Source organism: Carex rostrata, chromosome 17 (genome assembly GCF_964058835.1).
Source record: "Carex rostrata chromosome 17, lpCarRost1.2, whole genome shotgun sequence".
Lineage (NCBI taxonomy): Eukaryota > Viridiplantae > Streptophyta > Magnoliopsida > Poales > Cyperaceae > Carex > Carex rostrata.
In genome coordinates this window covers 7,389,903-7,405,046 of record NC_135934.1, presented here as the reverse complement: position 1 = coordinate 7,405,046, position 15,144 = coordinate 7,389,903, and the positions used below count along the sequence as shown (strand labels likewise).

At 32.9% G+C, this 15,144-nt stretch overlaps 2 protein-coding genes across 4 annotated transcripts; both read right to left on the bottom strand.

The window, feature by feature from the left end:
- Window positions 1-284: 284 nt before the first annotated feature.
- On the bottom strand, window positions 285-6,597 carry LOC144568801 (uncharacterized). Of its 3 annotated transcripts, XR_013515729.1 has the most exons (5): window positions 6,252-6,597; window positions 5,349-5,695; window positions 3,775-4,107; window positions 2,906-2,956; window positions 285-357 (listed from the first exon to the last, which is right to left on the bottom strand). XR_013515729.1 is itself a non-coding variant. In XM_078319194.1 (4 exons), exons 1-3 carry the CDS (start codon window positions 6,421-6,423, stop codon window positions 3,781-3,783), a joined length of 846 nt encoding a protein of 281 aa, XP_078175320.1. In that variant the 5' UTR covers window positions 6,424-6,597; the 3' UTR covers window positions 2,834-2,956; window positions 3,775-3,780. The 3 variants fall into 3 exon arrangements, 2 of the variants coding, with proteins under 2 accessions (XP_078175320.1, XP_078175318.1); XM_078319194.1 differs by lacking the exon at window positions 285-357 and having other exon boundaries at window positions 2,834-2,956; XM_078319192.1 differs by lacking the exons at window positions 285-357; window positions 2,906-2,956 and having other exon boundaries at window positions 3,649-4,107; window positions 6,252-6,595.
- A 1,916-nt stretch (window positions 6,598-8,513) lies between these two features.
- Window positions 8,514-12,878, bottom strand: LOC144568082 (putative LRR receptor-like protein kinase At1g51890). Its single transcript, XM_078318311.1, has 10 exons — window positions 12,787-12,878; window positions 11,972-12,040; window positions 11,800-11,883; window positions 10,988-11,115; window positions 10,381-10,676; window positions 10,135-10,261; window positions 9,975-10,034; window positions 9,463-9,652; window positions 8,809-9,240; window positions 8,514-8,529 (listed from the first exon to the last, which is right to left on the bottom strand). Exons 1-10 carry the CDS (start codon window positions 12,876-12,878, stop codon window positions 8,514-8,516), a joined length of 1,494 nt encoding a protein of 497 aa, XP_078174437.1.
- Between the last annotated feature and the right edge of the window lie 2,266 nt (window positions 12,879-15,144).

Below are 15,144 nucleotides of genomic sequence, written 5' to 3'. Positions count from 1 at the left end.
TTTTTTTTTTGTAGGTATGCAACCAGTTGAATCTTGCCCCAATTATTACTACCAAACAAATAGGTCATTAATACTTAATTTTAATTCTGATCAAGCACACCAACCAAAAACATAAAAACCATGGGGACCAACAATTGTTTCACATTAACACTCAAAATGTCAAATACTACTGTACTGTACTGCTGTTATATGTACACCAACGGTATAGCACCTGATATGTACAGATATATACCAGAACAGTTTGCTACAGGGATGTCAGCACAAATCTAGTATGTAAAAAGTCAAAAATCAGAAGAGCAAGTGCGCACGAGGAAGAACCCACTTGGTTGAAGCTTCCTTCCACCCTTCTTTCAAACCCTAACATGACAAAATCTTTTATAATATTAGTTGAAATAATTATATGAATGTCTCGACTCTAGTCCCTTATCTGTTCCCACAGTAACACTAGAGAAAACTTATGATCCCCACTTATTATATAACTTTTTTTTTAGTCTCACACTTTTCTCCGCATTAACTTTCACAGATATAAATACTTAGAAAATAAGATAATATATTAATACTTGAAAAATAATTATTAATATTTTGATGCGAAACATGTTATGATCATTCATTTTTCAGTCCTCCAATGACTCCCCCGTCAACCTTCTTCTAATGAAGTAGTGGGACCCTATATCCCCGCATCAACATTTCTCAATCGTTCCCGCGTCAACCTTTCTCTAACAAAAATAGTTACTCGTAAAAATAAATACTTCAGTGCATATGTATAATATTAGCAAAATAAGATATTAATACTTGATGTGTAACTTGATACGATCAAACGCATGAAGATTAAACTTTGTACAATACATATACATATGAATACTTCGGTGCATATATATGTATAAATACTTGCAATATTTGATATTAGTGCTTTCATACATCATCCAACACCATATGTAAACAAATATATTAATATTTTTAGAAACGTGTATGGTCCCTCCCCCATTTAGTTTGAGTGGTCCCCCACATATATTTATGGTGCGGGAAAGTTTGGAAGATTTGGTTGGGGAGACAATTATTTATGTAAAAATTATTTACCTCATAGGTTTAAAATTTTAAATACATTCATGCATATGTATTAGTACTTCAGAAAAAAAAAAAAATTAGTATTGGAGTTTTTGCGGTCCTCTCAAACAGTTATGGTAGTTATGGTTTGAGATCATTTGAGGGATTTGATTGGGAGACTATTATTTACGTCAAAAAATATTCACCTCATAGATATAAATAATTTTGTGCATAGATATAAAAACAAAATTTACGCACTAAATTTTTTATAGTCCCTCCAAACAGTTATGATAATTATAATATGAGAACAATGCGGAAAAAAGTCAGGGACTATTATCAGATCCTATTAATTGTACGACTTCATATTATAAATATAAAATATGCATGTTGCGATATATATATACGTATGAAATAAACTATACACATTGCCAACTATTACAAAATTTCCATTTGTTGGCCATTCACCGACCATTTGCTAGGACCACATGAATGCCCCACGGTGCAAATAAAACCACTGGTACAGGTGCAAGGCACTTGGTAGATTTCATCATTTTATTAATCAGAGATATATTTACTAGAACCTATCTATTACCTAATTCTTCGGTGCTGGCTTCAACTGGATATATATATAAAGTTAATGAGTTATTGGTTCCAGAGATAAATATCAGCGTCTTCTGAATTTACTGCAAGTCTCAAATATTTTAATTTATACTGTTTATGATCTCTAGTAATTAGTCATAATAAATACAATTGGAGACATGAACTATACTAAATTTGATAGTACTATATAAGTGCTAAACTATAAAATTAATAGTACTATTGAACAAAGGATAAATATCATAGCATAGGGACAGACTCACAGACAGCATTATAAAGTTTGGTTTCATGAATTCTTTAAAAGTTCAAATTTGAAATAAGAAATGAACCGTTGTATCTTGTACTGAGTGTGGCTGTCAATCACGATGACACCTTATGATAGATAAGTGCTCAAGGTTTAAGTGGGCCCCATTTTGTTGGGTACAGTTTGGGCCACAACGGTAGTGCTTTGTCTCTCTCTTTTTATTTTATTTTTGGGTTATCTTGTTAGTGTCTGGAGGTTTTTTGCACTATATTGAAAAGGGGCTGGATTTAAGCTAGATGCTTCCCAATTGTTTATGTACACTAATAATAATTCTGTGAAAGTAAGAATATTTGAGAGAAGATAAAGCTTGATACCTATGTAGCTTCCTTGTTTCTTCCAAAAGCCAACCTTTTCTTTTTCTTTTCATAGTATAAAATTAAGAAATAACTTGGGAAAAAAGGTACAAAACGCTGAAGATTGGAAAGGAACACCTAAAAGTTATACATATGGTGTAGAATAATTTCGATTTCAAAATACTGGAATCCAATCTATATTATACTTATATCTCACACATTAATTGATGAACATTCATGTAAATTTTATTGTGCATTAAATGATAGATAAATTAAATAAAATACACAACCAATCTATAATGCCAATAATATGTCCATAATCTTTTTCTTTTTTTTTGGAAAAGCGTTTAGTTTAGTTTGAAAAATGTTGTTACGATTGTAACGTTAATCAATTATCAATGGATCCCCACCCTTATTACTACCCTGTATAAGAAAGGCATACTGTTTGAAAGAAAAAGCTTCCATTAGCAAGAAAAGAGTATACTGAGATGAAAGAGGTATACTGTCAATCTTTGAGCTAGATGCCTAAAAATGTGTGGTGACATTGTGAAAGTTCAAAAGACATTGGTCCTCAAATGTTTTTTTTCTTTGGTAAAAAATATAATTTTATAAAAGCAAAACATTTGTGAGATGAAAGCTAACCCTGATTGGAAGTAAATAGTAATACCTATGCAGTTTCCATGCTGCTTCCAAAAGCAAAGCCTTTTCCCTTTCCATACTATAAAAATAATAAAAGGAACAATAAGCTTAAGATTAGAAAGGTAACCTGTAATGCTTAGCAAAAAAAATAGTTGATTCTCCATAGCATCCATTACCGTTATATGCATGGGAGTTCACCTCCCTAAGATATCTCAAAAATATGGTTTAATCCATGAAAAATCTACATCCTTCAAACTCTCTTCTTCTTCTTCTTGTTTTTTTTTTTTTGTTACTGTTGTTGTTGTTGAAATCTTCGCATAGGCTGCGAAATCGACATTGTTCAAATTCTTATAGCACGGATTTTAATGCAACCCATTTTACATTTATAGTTTAATACTATCCCGTGCATTCAAATGGGGGCAAGGTACCACTTGGTTTAGCTAGGAAAGTAGAATACCGAGGAACAATTGACGTACCACTTTGTTTAGCTAGGAAAGTAGAATACTGAGGAACAATTGACAACAGTTATGAAATAACTGGTTACATAATGTGGTTTCCAGATTAATCTGTTTCATTTGTAATATAATTGTGTTAATTTTATTTTTGTTTTTCCTTTCTTACTTCCTCAACTCTTCTAATTTCATACCTGTGTGTTAAACTAATGAAATTTGGGGCCTAAACTCCCCATATATTCTTAAAAAAAAATATGGGCTTAAATGAACCAGCACCTATAGTTTTGCCTGATTGTACCAGATTGAAGCGCACAAAACATTTCCAGAAGTGCATAAACATTTAGTATAAAATAATTCTAATTTTATGCTTTTTATGCTACAACAATTTTTCTTTACAGATTGCTCAATCACGCATCAACAAAATCAGGAGATTAAAAACAAAAACCTCCTCTTAACGCTTAGCATCCTTTCTTTTTCTTGCCTGGGCCCGCTGCCACTTCTTTTTCGGCACAAGCTTGTTCTTAGGTTTCAGTTTCACCTCAGGTGAAAATTTAAAATTGGGGTCCCGCATCCGCGCTTGTATGTCCTTGAAGAATTGCATGTTCAGTTTCTTGGGCCCGCCTTCCCTCAGCTCAGCATACTCAGGACCCGACACAATATTTTCAAATGCTCCAATTAAAATGTCAATGTCGGTTATCACCTCATAGACATTCATGTAACGACCGTCAGGTCCTTTCTTGAGTTTCTTCAGTGCATTTTCAACTGCTAATTTCCTAGCCTGTGATGGGCCCATAGGTTAGTGCTCACATTGGATACAAGAGTGAGGCTACGAAATTATGCATAGCGCATATTGGTCGGTACTATGGATCAATATTTCCATTTTCAAAGTCCAAACAATCGATCTGAACCATTCAATTTGATCTCAATATGAAAATGTACATGTAAATCAAAATTTACATTTTTTAGAATATTTTTACTATTTTTTTTAGATAGGTAGAAAATCACTTGATCTAAAGATTCAGACCATTCAAAAGTAGTGATTTTTTACCTATCTAAATATTAGTAAGAAAATTCTTTAAAATGTAAAATTTACTTTGCAAGTACATATTCATATGAAAATCATGTTGAAAGGTTTAGATTGACTATTTGGACTTTGAAAACAAAAATATTGATCCGTAGTATGGACCAATCTGAGCTATGCATAGTACCATAGCCTCACTCTTGGATGTAAATACTTTGCCAACTTATTAGCATAATTGCTCATTGATTCTATACACTTTGTGAATGGATTTTGTAAAACACTTAGGCACAGTTGAACACAAAAATGTTCCTAGCATAAATTGGCTATAGTTTGCTTCATCTTTTCTTGTACCAATTTAGTACCACCTGATGTCCAGTACTAATTCATGTACTAAAGCAATACTAGAAAATCACTAGTCTGAGTGATACTCTACAGATCACAGTATCAGTTGTAACTCGTACCGGTACCTAGCAGACCACTCTGAGCATAACAGGATATATCAAAACTTCTAAAGCAGTAAGTAAGAACAAAAAATAACTGACAAAATGAAAACATAAACAACTAAAACAAAACTAAAGTCAAGGCATATAACTATTATACCAAGCGGCATCAAGGGCGGAACTAGAAAATTTAGATGGGGGGCTGAACATAAAATGCATAATATGTGAAAATACATAATGTGTGGTCCTTGGGATGTGAAAATACATAAATGAAATTCACTAACCACTAGGCAAGCACAACTTAGCATTCCATGAATATAAAAACTTAAAAAAAGGAAAATTAAATTAAATTAAATTTGTGTCAAGATGCATTCTTGATTAAAATTGAAGCACATTGAACCTTTGTTGTATCGAAGCACACTTGGTAGGTGTACATTGCAAAGCACCATAGCCTCACTCATTAAATTTCAATATACATGCTTAATTTTTTTTGAAATCATGGGGGCTGCTAAGCTAGATCCGCCTATGAGCAGCATCACACAAAATTCGCAAACGTACCTGTTTTCCAGGAGACAGCTCGGGCGGTTCCTCTTCAGCCTTGAGCATCTCCGAAATGGTACGGTAGTTGGGCATCTCGTCAAAGTCAAAAACCTTGTCGATATATGCATCGCTCTTCTCATTGGGGTGTGGTTCGGTGGGCACATCGTCATCGTCATCATCCTCGGTGCCGCTCCACAGATTCATCTCGTCATCATCGCTTGAGGGGCATATGCTCCTCAGCTCATCGCTGTCGTCCGCATCTATCAGGTTTGAGTTTTCTCTTGCTTTCTGCTTCACTTTTCTCATCTCCTTTTCTAAGTCGGTTTGGTTTGTGGTGCTTTCCTCTTCATTTTCATCTTCACTCCCTGTCATTTCCATTACGTTAGGTTAGAACGAAAATTCAAATTTAAATTCAAGCATGGTAACTTGTCGGAGATATTCTCTTAGATTGAAGCTTTTCTTCAAAGTTGGATTACATTGGGGTTCTTGATTGTATATTATTGTAACGTATTTTCTGATTCTTTTATTCAACTGGTAGAGTGGCAGTTTGTTAGTATTTCCTTCTTACAAGTCTAATGGCAATAACTATGAACCATTTCACAAACTCTTTTCACCTGATTGGGGTTTAGTTTAAACTGAGGGTATATCGGGTTGAAGCTTGATTGCACAATTTAAAAATTAATGTGGGGAATATGAAGATAACTAGAAAGAAATTGTGGTGACATGGAAAATTAGGTCAAAAAAGTGAATATTTGTAAACAGGGTAGAGTACCTCACTAGTACCATCACACCAAATTACCAAAAGCAATTTACAGGAATGAACCAGAAGAAATTGACATCCTACTACAAACTAAACAGATGACACACAACACATAGTAACTGGGGATGACAATCAGTACACTACTAGGATTGGTACCGTACCAGTCCAGAGACAATCTTCTTCATCCACATCCTGAGCCCATGCTTTCCTGAATTCTTCATCTCCTGGCCTTCTTCCTTTGCCGAATAAGTCGTAATGTGGCGGGTCTCTAGTGTAAAACCGTGATCCTACAAGAGTGTCCAAATGATCAACCAATGATAGCCTCATGTCCATGGGTGAAATCAACCCAAACAGGCATATTATCAAACACCTTACGGTAATAATGAATCAGAAATTATTTGACAAAATTGACACCCAAAATAACAACAAACACTCATGGCCATGAGAATCCCTTAGTATAGAAGAAAGAAGCTACCTTATTACTCAATAATTAATAGAGTAAACACATCAAACACCTTATGGGCATGAGTTTTAGTATGGAATAAGACAGAGAAAGATGACGTAGGTACCTCGGATCGTTCAAGTCAAAGAAGCGTCATTACAACAACACCCGCGAAACAACCTGGAAAACACTTCGTCAACCTGTAGAACTTGTGACTGGAGCGTACGGCCTTGAAGAAGACGGAGAGATGGAAGAAAGCGTGCCATGGAGGGAGTTAGTGAGAGCAGCGTTATAAGATAACGGAGGTCTCCAGTTTATTGTCTTTTAGAAGAGAACACCGGAATTCATATCACATAAGGTAACAGAATATTTATGTTGAGATCCTCACCGTTCAATCATAATCGGCACGAATATATGAAAGTCCACCTTGCATTCTACCTTGGATCGGATTGCTCGGATTCTGACGGACGGTCCTGATATAAAATAAATTTCTGTTACCTCGGAGGATTTGGAGCCAGTAACAATGAGCGCTGGGCTGCCTTTCGATCGGACAATTAACACGGGCCGATAAGATGGGCCGGATTCCGGGTGAACAAATAAATGTACTCTATTGGGTTATGCAAAATGAAAACAATAATAATAATTGTGTTATAAAATAAAGATAAACAAGCATAAAGAAGAATAAACTAGATAGAGAGAAAAAGATGACAATCTCTTTATTCATATATTTCTCATATATGTGTACAATACAATATTACAAAGCCTCTATTTATAGGCTACAAATTGTAAATGAAAAATCATCTAAATAAATAGAGAAATAAATTTCAATAGTAGTGGCCATCAATTCCAATTGTAGTGCATGGAGTAATGAGAATAGTGGAGAATGAATGTTGGGAGTTATGAACATCTACATTAATATTTTATTCATAACAAATTGCAAGTTGTTACATTTTACTTTTATTTATAAATTTTAATGACATATTAACCATTTAACATAATTAGGTGTAATACGGTAGACTTGGTTCTTTTAGCGACTCAAATTACGTTCACAATTGTAACATATAAACTATAATTTTGAACACTAACATTCTACACAGGATCTATATTGCATACATACTGTAGATAAGAAATAGGGAGAATTAATTCTTTTTGGCGTTGACTGGTACTAGACAACAACCTTTTAAAGAAACTCTTCTCTGGCTGCCCCATTTAAAATTATCACATGGAAATATGTAATCTCCATAATTATTGCTCCTAGCAAGCCTCATCTCTTTCAGGTTCAGAGGATTATCAAAGACCTTGCAAGACATGATATCTGTGAGCATGTCTCTCTCGTGCATGCGTGTGTCAATTTTGCCGATCTTCGTTACTATTGCGGTTCACCGTAACTTATTGCAACATTTTCTTCTATCAAACATTCAGTGATGAAAATAGAAAATTGAGATTGATGGACTAAACAAGCTACAGTATAATTTGACTTTATAAGGGAGATAACAAGTATTCATTAAAAAAAAATATAAAGCACAAAATTGCTAATTTTTAAATTGGAGGGATAGTAAAGAATTGTACAGAGAAATTTGTAAGAGTGAGTCTATGGTACTATGCATATCACGGGTTGTTACCGTGCTACGGCTTTATATTTGAGTTTTCAAATTCTAACGGTCGATCCGAACTGTTCATCTTGTTCTCCATATTAATATGTGTTTGGAGACCAAATTTACATTTTTTGAAATTTTTTTTACTATTTTTTTAGATATTTAGAAAATCACTTGATATGAAAATTCTGGACCATCCAAAAACAGTGATTTTCAATAAATCTAAAAAAATAGTAAAAAAAAATTTCAAAAAATGTAAAATTTGGTCTCCAAACACATATTAATATGGAGAACAAGATGAACGGTTCGGATCGACCGTTAGGATTTGAAAACTCAAATATAGAGCCGTAGCACGATAACAAATCGTAATATGCATAGTACCAGACTCACTCAATTTGTAATCTAGATTAAGAATGAAAATTTACTCTTAGAAAGTTATGATGTACAATATGGAATCCAAAAGCAACACCAAACAAAATAAACTTTCCAAAGCGAACATCTTGCAAACAGCAAAACAAAATAAACTTTCCAAAGGCTTCAAATCTACAAATCTAATCCAATAAAATACAAAAAAATGTTGCATATATACAACAGAAAAATAACTATTTTTCAAGTTCCAGAAAGTTGTCCCCCATATGCCAGAACATCGAATCGATGAAATTATGTGGTATACGAAATTACCTCACACTGGGACCTGGTGCTGGCATTCCACCCATGTAAGCCATCTCAAAATTACTGTCCTGACTTACGTCAGATACAAAGTTCTCTGTGCTTTTCACATGAATTTCCTCCGTGGATATTTGCAAATCCATGCTTTCCTTTAGCTCAGCAACTACTCCAGCCATGGTTGGCCTCTTAGATGAGGTGGGTTCAGTGCAACTACATGCTAGTTCGGTAACCTTCCAGGCTGAGTTTATGTCATACTTGCTTTGCATCTTAGGGTCCACTATGCTTTTGATATCTCCTCCGGATAGTTTTTGACTCACCCATTGTATCAAGCTACCTCCTTCTAGACCCATGGTAATAGGGGGTCGACCCGTGATGATTTCTAGCAGAACAACTCCAAAACTAAACACATCACTCTTTACACTTAGCTGGTTTGATAAATAGTACCTGAAAATGCATGCAATATATAGTTAATTACTACGCACGAGAACTATAAATCAAACTTGTTACATTTGCTTCATGTCCAAAAAAAAAAAAACCAAACATTCTTATCTTATAATTGGCTAATTTTAGCATAGATCACATGATTATATATATTTTTGCAGTTAAGATGTCATTAGGGAAAACATAGAAAATAAAATGCAGATTTAATATAGAAAGAGGTCTTACTCGGGATCCAGATAACCAGGGGTGCCTACTATTCTGGTTGAAACATGGCTGCTTCCATCATTGTTAAAAGCCCTGGAGAGTCCAAAGTCGGCAATCTTTGCCTCAAGATTTGCATTTAAGAGAATGTTGCTAGTCTTGACATCTCTATGGATTAGTGGTGGATTACATGCTTTATGCAAATACTCCAATCCTTCATTGTGTTTGTTTTGAAATGTATTATTCACTATATACAGTTTTCAAGCTACTGACGAACGTTCTTAACACTAAGCTATGTAATTAGTTTTTTTGTTCTTGAACACATTCCTAGCTAGAGAGTCTGTGTTGTTGTTTTTTTTTTGAAAGGATAGAAGTTGGGGAAATCTAAAACATATTTTATTTAGTAATATTTTGATATTTTAATGTAGTCCAAGAAATTAACTGTCTCTCTTCTGCTATACATTTTATTTAGTTTCAAAATGATAAGAATAATTACTTATAAATTGTATAGGATTATAAAGTGTTTCAAGCTGTACCTAGTGCAGACTCATATGCAATTCGAAGTCGTAGCTTCCAATCAAGAGGCCTTACATTATCTGCAATTATAGGATTCAAAACCACAACATAAGATTCTTCCACTTTGTGATAATTCATAATCTTTGTCTTTGAGAAGAGATCACCAACGAGTATAATCACCTTTGAGCTTATCATGTAGATTTCCTCCCTGCATGTACTCATACACAAGTGACATGCTATTTTTATCAATGCAATAGCCCATTAGTGAGACCAAATTTTTGTGATGAACTCTTGTCAAGTTTTCAGCCTGGAAAAAAAAAGAAGAAGATGTATTAAATACATATATCATTGAGTTATTATCTAAGGGACTTCACAGCAGCCGTATTATAACATACTGTTTGTATAGCACATTTTCCAAAAGTTTACCTCGGCTAGAAACTCCTTAAGCCCCTGTGAAGACGATTGAGAGAGCATCTTTACTGCCACTTGAACTCCATTTTCTAGGAGACCCAAATACACGCTTCCATATCCTCCGGTGCCGATATTATTCTTGAAGTCATTTGTAATTTTCTTCAAATCATCATAACTGAATTTACGATTTCCGAAATCTGGAAGAATTTGTTCTCCTGATCCTCTTGATTGAGGTTTCTCATTCAGGTTGCTTGATTGTGGTAAATTTGATTCAAAACTTTCAGTTGGCTTTGGTGCGATTATTCTGTTATCTGTTTATAAAAAATAGTATCAGATATGTACATGTATATCTACATTTTTGTATTTTAAAGGAACACATAAAGGAACCAGCTATTTACTTATTTTAGTATAGAAAGTCGGTAAAGTACTGTCTGGTTAGGACTTAGGACTGACCATTATCTTTTTGTGTTGGTGTGTGATCAATTTGTACATTTCTGGCTTTGCTTTGATAAGTTTGCTCATCTGGCATCCAAAATGCTTGGAGGAAACAAATCATCGGCAGTCATAAAATGAAACAAATAAAACAACAACAAAAATGAACTTGAGAACAGGCAAAACTTACATTTTCTCCTTTTCAACCTTAAGATAACTGCAATGGCAACTGCAATAACAAGCACTAGGACTGCCACTACAATTGGTATTATAAAGTTCTTCTTAGGAGAAGGAGGAGGAGGAGATAGACTCAGATACCTATCATCCGAAACATTAAAGAATAATAAAATGCCAACGGGAACTAGAAATACCAACCAAAAGCCATCAAGTAATACAAATTTTAATTTTTAATTTTTCATGTGATCTTTCGTTTTGGCGTCTCTCTAAACTAGCTCCTCTCTCTCTCTCTCTCAATATTCTTTCTTAAAACAGAAAATCAACTGAAAACCATTTGCTTTCATTCTTAATGTTATATAACTACAAAAATTAACTTAATCATGAACATAACCCCATCAAGACGTCTAATTATATTGGTATCACTATATAAACACATACAGAAATAAGTTTACTTGAATCTTTGAGTTTGTTCAAGAGCTTGTCAAAAATAACTATTATTATAAATTACTAAGTATGTGAATGTGAGTAGAGAATGTCTAATAGTTTTATAATTTTTTGCTTGTGTTTTTAATTTTTTATTCGTCTCTATAAAAGAACAAAGTCAATGTAGTTTAGAGTCGGTATAATTGGCTAATATTTGTCTTTATATTAATTATGTTTAATTAACAACGTCACTGCTGGAATATGAATATGATCTTGTCCTGTGCTTTATCCTCAATTGTATATTTATGTTGAATCGTGCCAGTAAAATCAACTACAAACTGTACAAACCTTTTACTTATATGTATTTCATAAAAAAAAAACGAGGAATAACCAAATTAATACCTATAATCTAGCATTCCATTTTCCTTTCTTTTCAGAAGTTCAGGAGGGAGGGCAGTCGAAATATTTTTGTTTCTTGTTATATACCTGCAGTAAAACCAACAAAATGATTATCATGAAAGGCATCGAGTAAGATTTGAAACTGGATATATTTAAGGTTGCTTGAAAAGCGTACAGCAATTTAAGAGCTGTTAAATTGTCTAGAGTAGTTAGATTTCCGGACAAATCATTGCTAGACAAGTTCCTGAAAAATAATTAAGAAGCAATTGTTATGTAAATGAATGTAACAAAAAATAAATAATCAACCAATCACTACTAGAATCTCGGTTTGTTGCATGGTTAAAAATAATTGTTGCATGGTTAAGTCCATGCAACAAATATTGACATTTCTGACACAGTTAAATTTGTTGCATGGGTAGTCCCATGCAACAGTTACTCATGCAACAAGTTTGATTGGTAACCCATGCAACTGACATTTTTAGGGATTGTTGCATGGGTAAGCCGATGCTACAAGTCAAATTTTATCCATGCAACAAACCGAGATTCTAGTAGTGAATATATAGAACCAAATGTTGTCAGGATAAACATTGAGCACAATACAAAATGAAGGTACGAAAGCTACATTATACAAAATTATAAGATTCCATAATTAAGTTGTACATATATATACTTGATCTTAGAGGGGGAACTAGAAAATTTAGATAGACAGGGACGGGGGTAGTTGAAACATAAAATTAAAAAATGTATATTGTGATAGGTAAGATTTCAATCTAAGTCTCTCGCAACAACTATAAGAAACTTCAACCAATAGACTACAAACAAACACTTGATATTTTATATATAAGAGGTACCTGAACTATACAAAAACTTAAAAGAAGAACAAAATTTAATTAAATTTCAATGTACATAATAAAAAGTTTTAAAATTATAAGGTGGCTGAGCACCCTTTGAAATACACTAATATCGGCCTCGTAGGTTAATGGAACTTACAAATACTCCAGAGCAGTAAGATATCCAAAGGAGTAGTTTAATGGACCAGTCAATGAGCTAGAAGATAAGTTCCTGAAAATAGAAAAAGTCATCGATCTATATATGATGAAATAGTTATGTGGAGTTGGTAGCTTTTTTTTTTTTTTGTGCAAATTGGCACATAGGCAAGCGAATTTAATTATTTAATTATCGTGTCATGTGCACCATCTTCTCTTGGATAACAACAATGACCATGTATAGCTAGGCTCTTACCGTTCGTCTCGTTTTGAACTTATGATGCAAGCATGCATATCGTTACCCACGTTATAATAATTGAATGCTTCATTTTATATTAATTTTTTTAAGCATTAATATAATTTTCATGTAAATATATTACTTATGCAATATATTATTTTCATGCACGCTTCATATTTATCATTTAAAATTTATCCAATATTTTTTATAATTAAAGCTCACAAACACTTTAATAACTTAATAATAGCGCATATAAGTAGTTTATACACACACACACACACTATTGGGACAATTAAATATGACTTTATTAAGTAAATCTATCCACAAAGAGAGTGAACAAAACAAGAGAGATGAGAGTGATCAGAAATATTGTATTTTTGGTTAAAATGGTAAGTCACAAACATAATTAGAAGATTAAATTAACTTAAGCACGATATGATGGATGTCACAAAAGCAAATAACTATTTATCTTAGAATAATATTTCATCAACTATCACAATCAAAATATTAGAAAAATAAATAAAGATATATAATTAACATATTACTGCATGTGAACCCGTAACTCTAGATACTCTATCTCATCATATTAATTTAAATTACTCGCATTTAGAAAATCAACATGCATTTACATTATTCATCATATATTCTTAGAATTCAGTACGCATGCACTATTAGAACTCACCCCAAATCAGTTAATTACTTAAAACTGATAAGCCAACATTTCTCATACCTCCTTGTGATTTGAATATTAATTTGATAAAGCCTATTTGTTAAGTAATAAAAATTGGTTAATTATATTAATTATTTCGATTGGGACTTGTACATTAGGTTTTGTGATAATTAACTGTGTCAAACTATATTATCAGCTAAATTGTTTATCATCATTGAAAAAAAAAGGAACTTTCAACTAAAATCATTATGGATTAATTAAATTTTATATAATATAATCAATTTTCCATCATTCGACCGGGTAGCAATCTCAACAGTTGAAGTCAGCAAAAGTGGCCTGATCAATTCAATAATTGTTGAATTAATTATAAATTTAGCAGCAAGTAACCAGCTAATTTCTTGTATATATACAATGTACAATACTGAAAATAATGCTCCAGTACAGCTTTATTTCTCATAAGGCCAGGCATTATTATGCTAAAAATAAGGTTGCTTTGAAAATTCAAGTTCTGTTAGGCGCACCATGTTTTAGTAATTAGAAACCGCTAGAAGCCAAACTAATGTGCATCTTAATTTCCTTGCCTAGAGATAGAAAAAGTGGATTCCAGTAATAAAGTCAGACCTGATTTTTTGATGGTTTTCGCTAATTAACTAGCAAAGAAAGAAGATAAAATGTAAGTCCATGTTATATTTCTTTTCCTTTTTTATGGTTGGCGGAAAATGCCAATAATTGTATTGATAAAAAAGATTTATTACAAAAATATTCTAATACTCTATATATTTACAATCTCAAAATATAATTAATTCGGTTTCTTCAAAGCAAGATTGTCCACTGAAAAATCTCCAGTGCTGTGTCATTTATCAAATGATGCACCATTTTTTGCTTAATAAGGGTTTGTTCCGCTCTCGTCATAGGGCCCATGTCCCTTCGGCTCAGATCACACTCCATGTTATATTTCAAGGATGGTTCTAGCTAGGATATTCAAATTATTGTGATATTACATTTGCCTATTAAAAATATTGCTAGAAACGAAAGAATATTATAATTCGAGGTTTGATTATCTTTATTATTGTATTGTAATATAATGGTCAACGGTTTCTGTACATTTCTGTTGAAATAAATATTTATGTTAAAAGATAGAATATATGTTCCTAAATTCCAAAAATCTTATTTAATTGTTTCTCAGTTCTCACCAACATTTAAGATTGCTAAAGAATATGAGCAATACAAGCTTTCTGATAAAAAAAAAAAAAATCAGTGATATTATATTGCACTTAACATGGATCATTATATTAATTAGTTAACCAAAATGGTGTGAGTATATTATATTGTAAAAAGAGGATAACAAATTTGGCAGCTCTTGAGGGACCAGTTAGCAAGAAATCAGATGTCATGTTTTCCGAAGGAACTCATGATATCATACCTACGTATGATAGATATATCTTTGGATAAAT

Bases quoted from the DNA above. Each gene is read 5' to 3' on its own strand.
- LOC144568082 (XM_078318311.1), bottom strand. From the start codon at position 12,878: ATGACTTTTTCTATTTTCAGGAACTTATCTTCTAGCTCATTGACTGGT. The intron at 11,884-11,971 runs GTACGCTTTTCA...GTTTTACTGCAG, and splicing joins TTAACAGCTCTTAAATTGCT to GTATATAACAAGAAACAAAA. The intron at 10,035-10,134 runs GTGATTATACTC...CTATAATTGCAG, and splicing joins TCTACATGATAAGCTCAAAG to ATAATGTAAGGCCTCTTGAT.
- LOC144568801 (XM_078319194.1), bottom strand. From the start codon at position 6,423: ATGGACATGAGGCTATCATTGGTTGATCATTTGGACACTCTTGTAGGA. The intron at 5,696-6,251 runs GTACGGTACCAA...TGGAAATGACAG, and splicing joins AGAAGATTGTCTCTGGACTG to GGAGTGAAGATGAAAATGAA. The intron at 4,108-5,348 runs GTACGTTTGCGA...GGCCCATCACAG, and splicing joins AGCTGTCTCCTGGAAAACAG to GCTAGGAAATTAGCAGTTGA.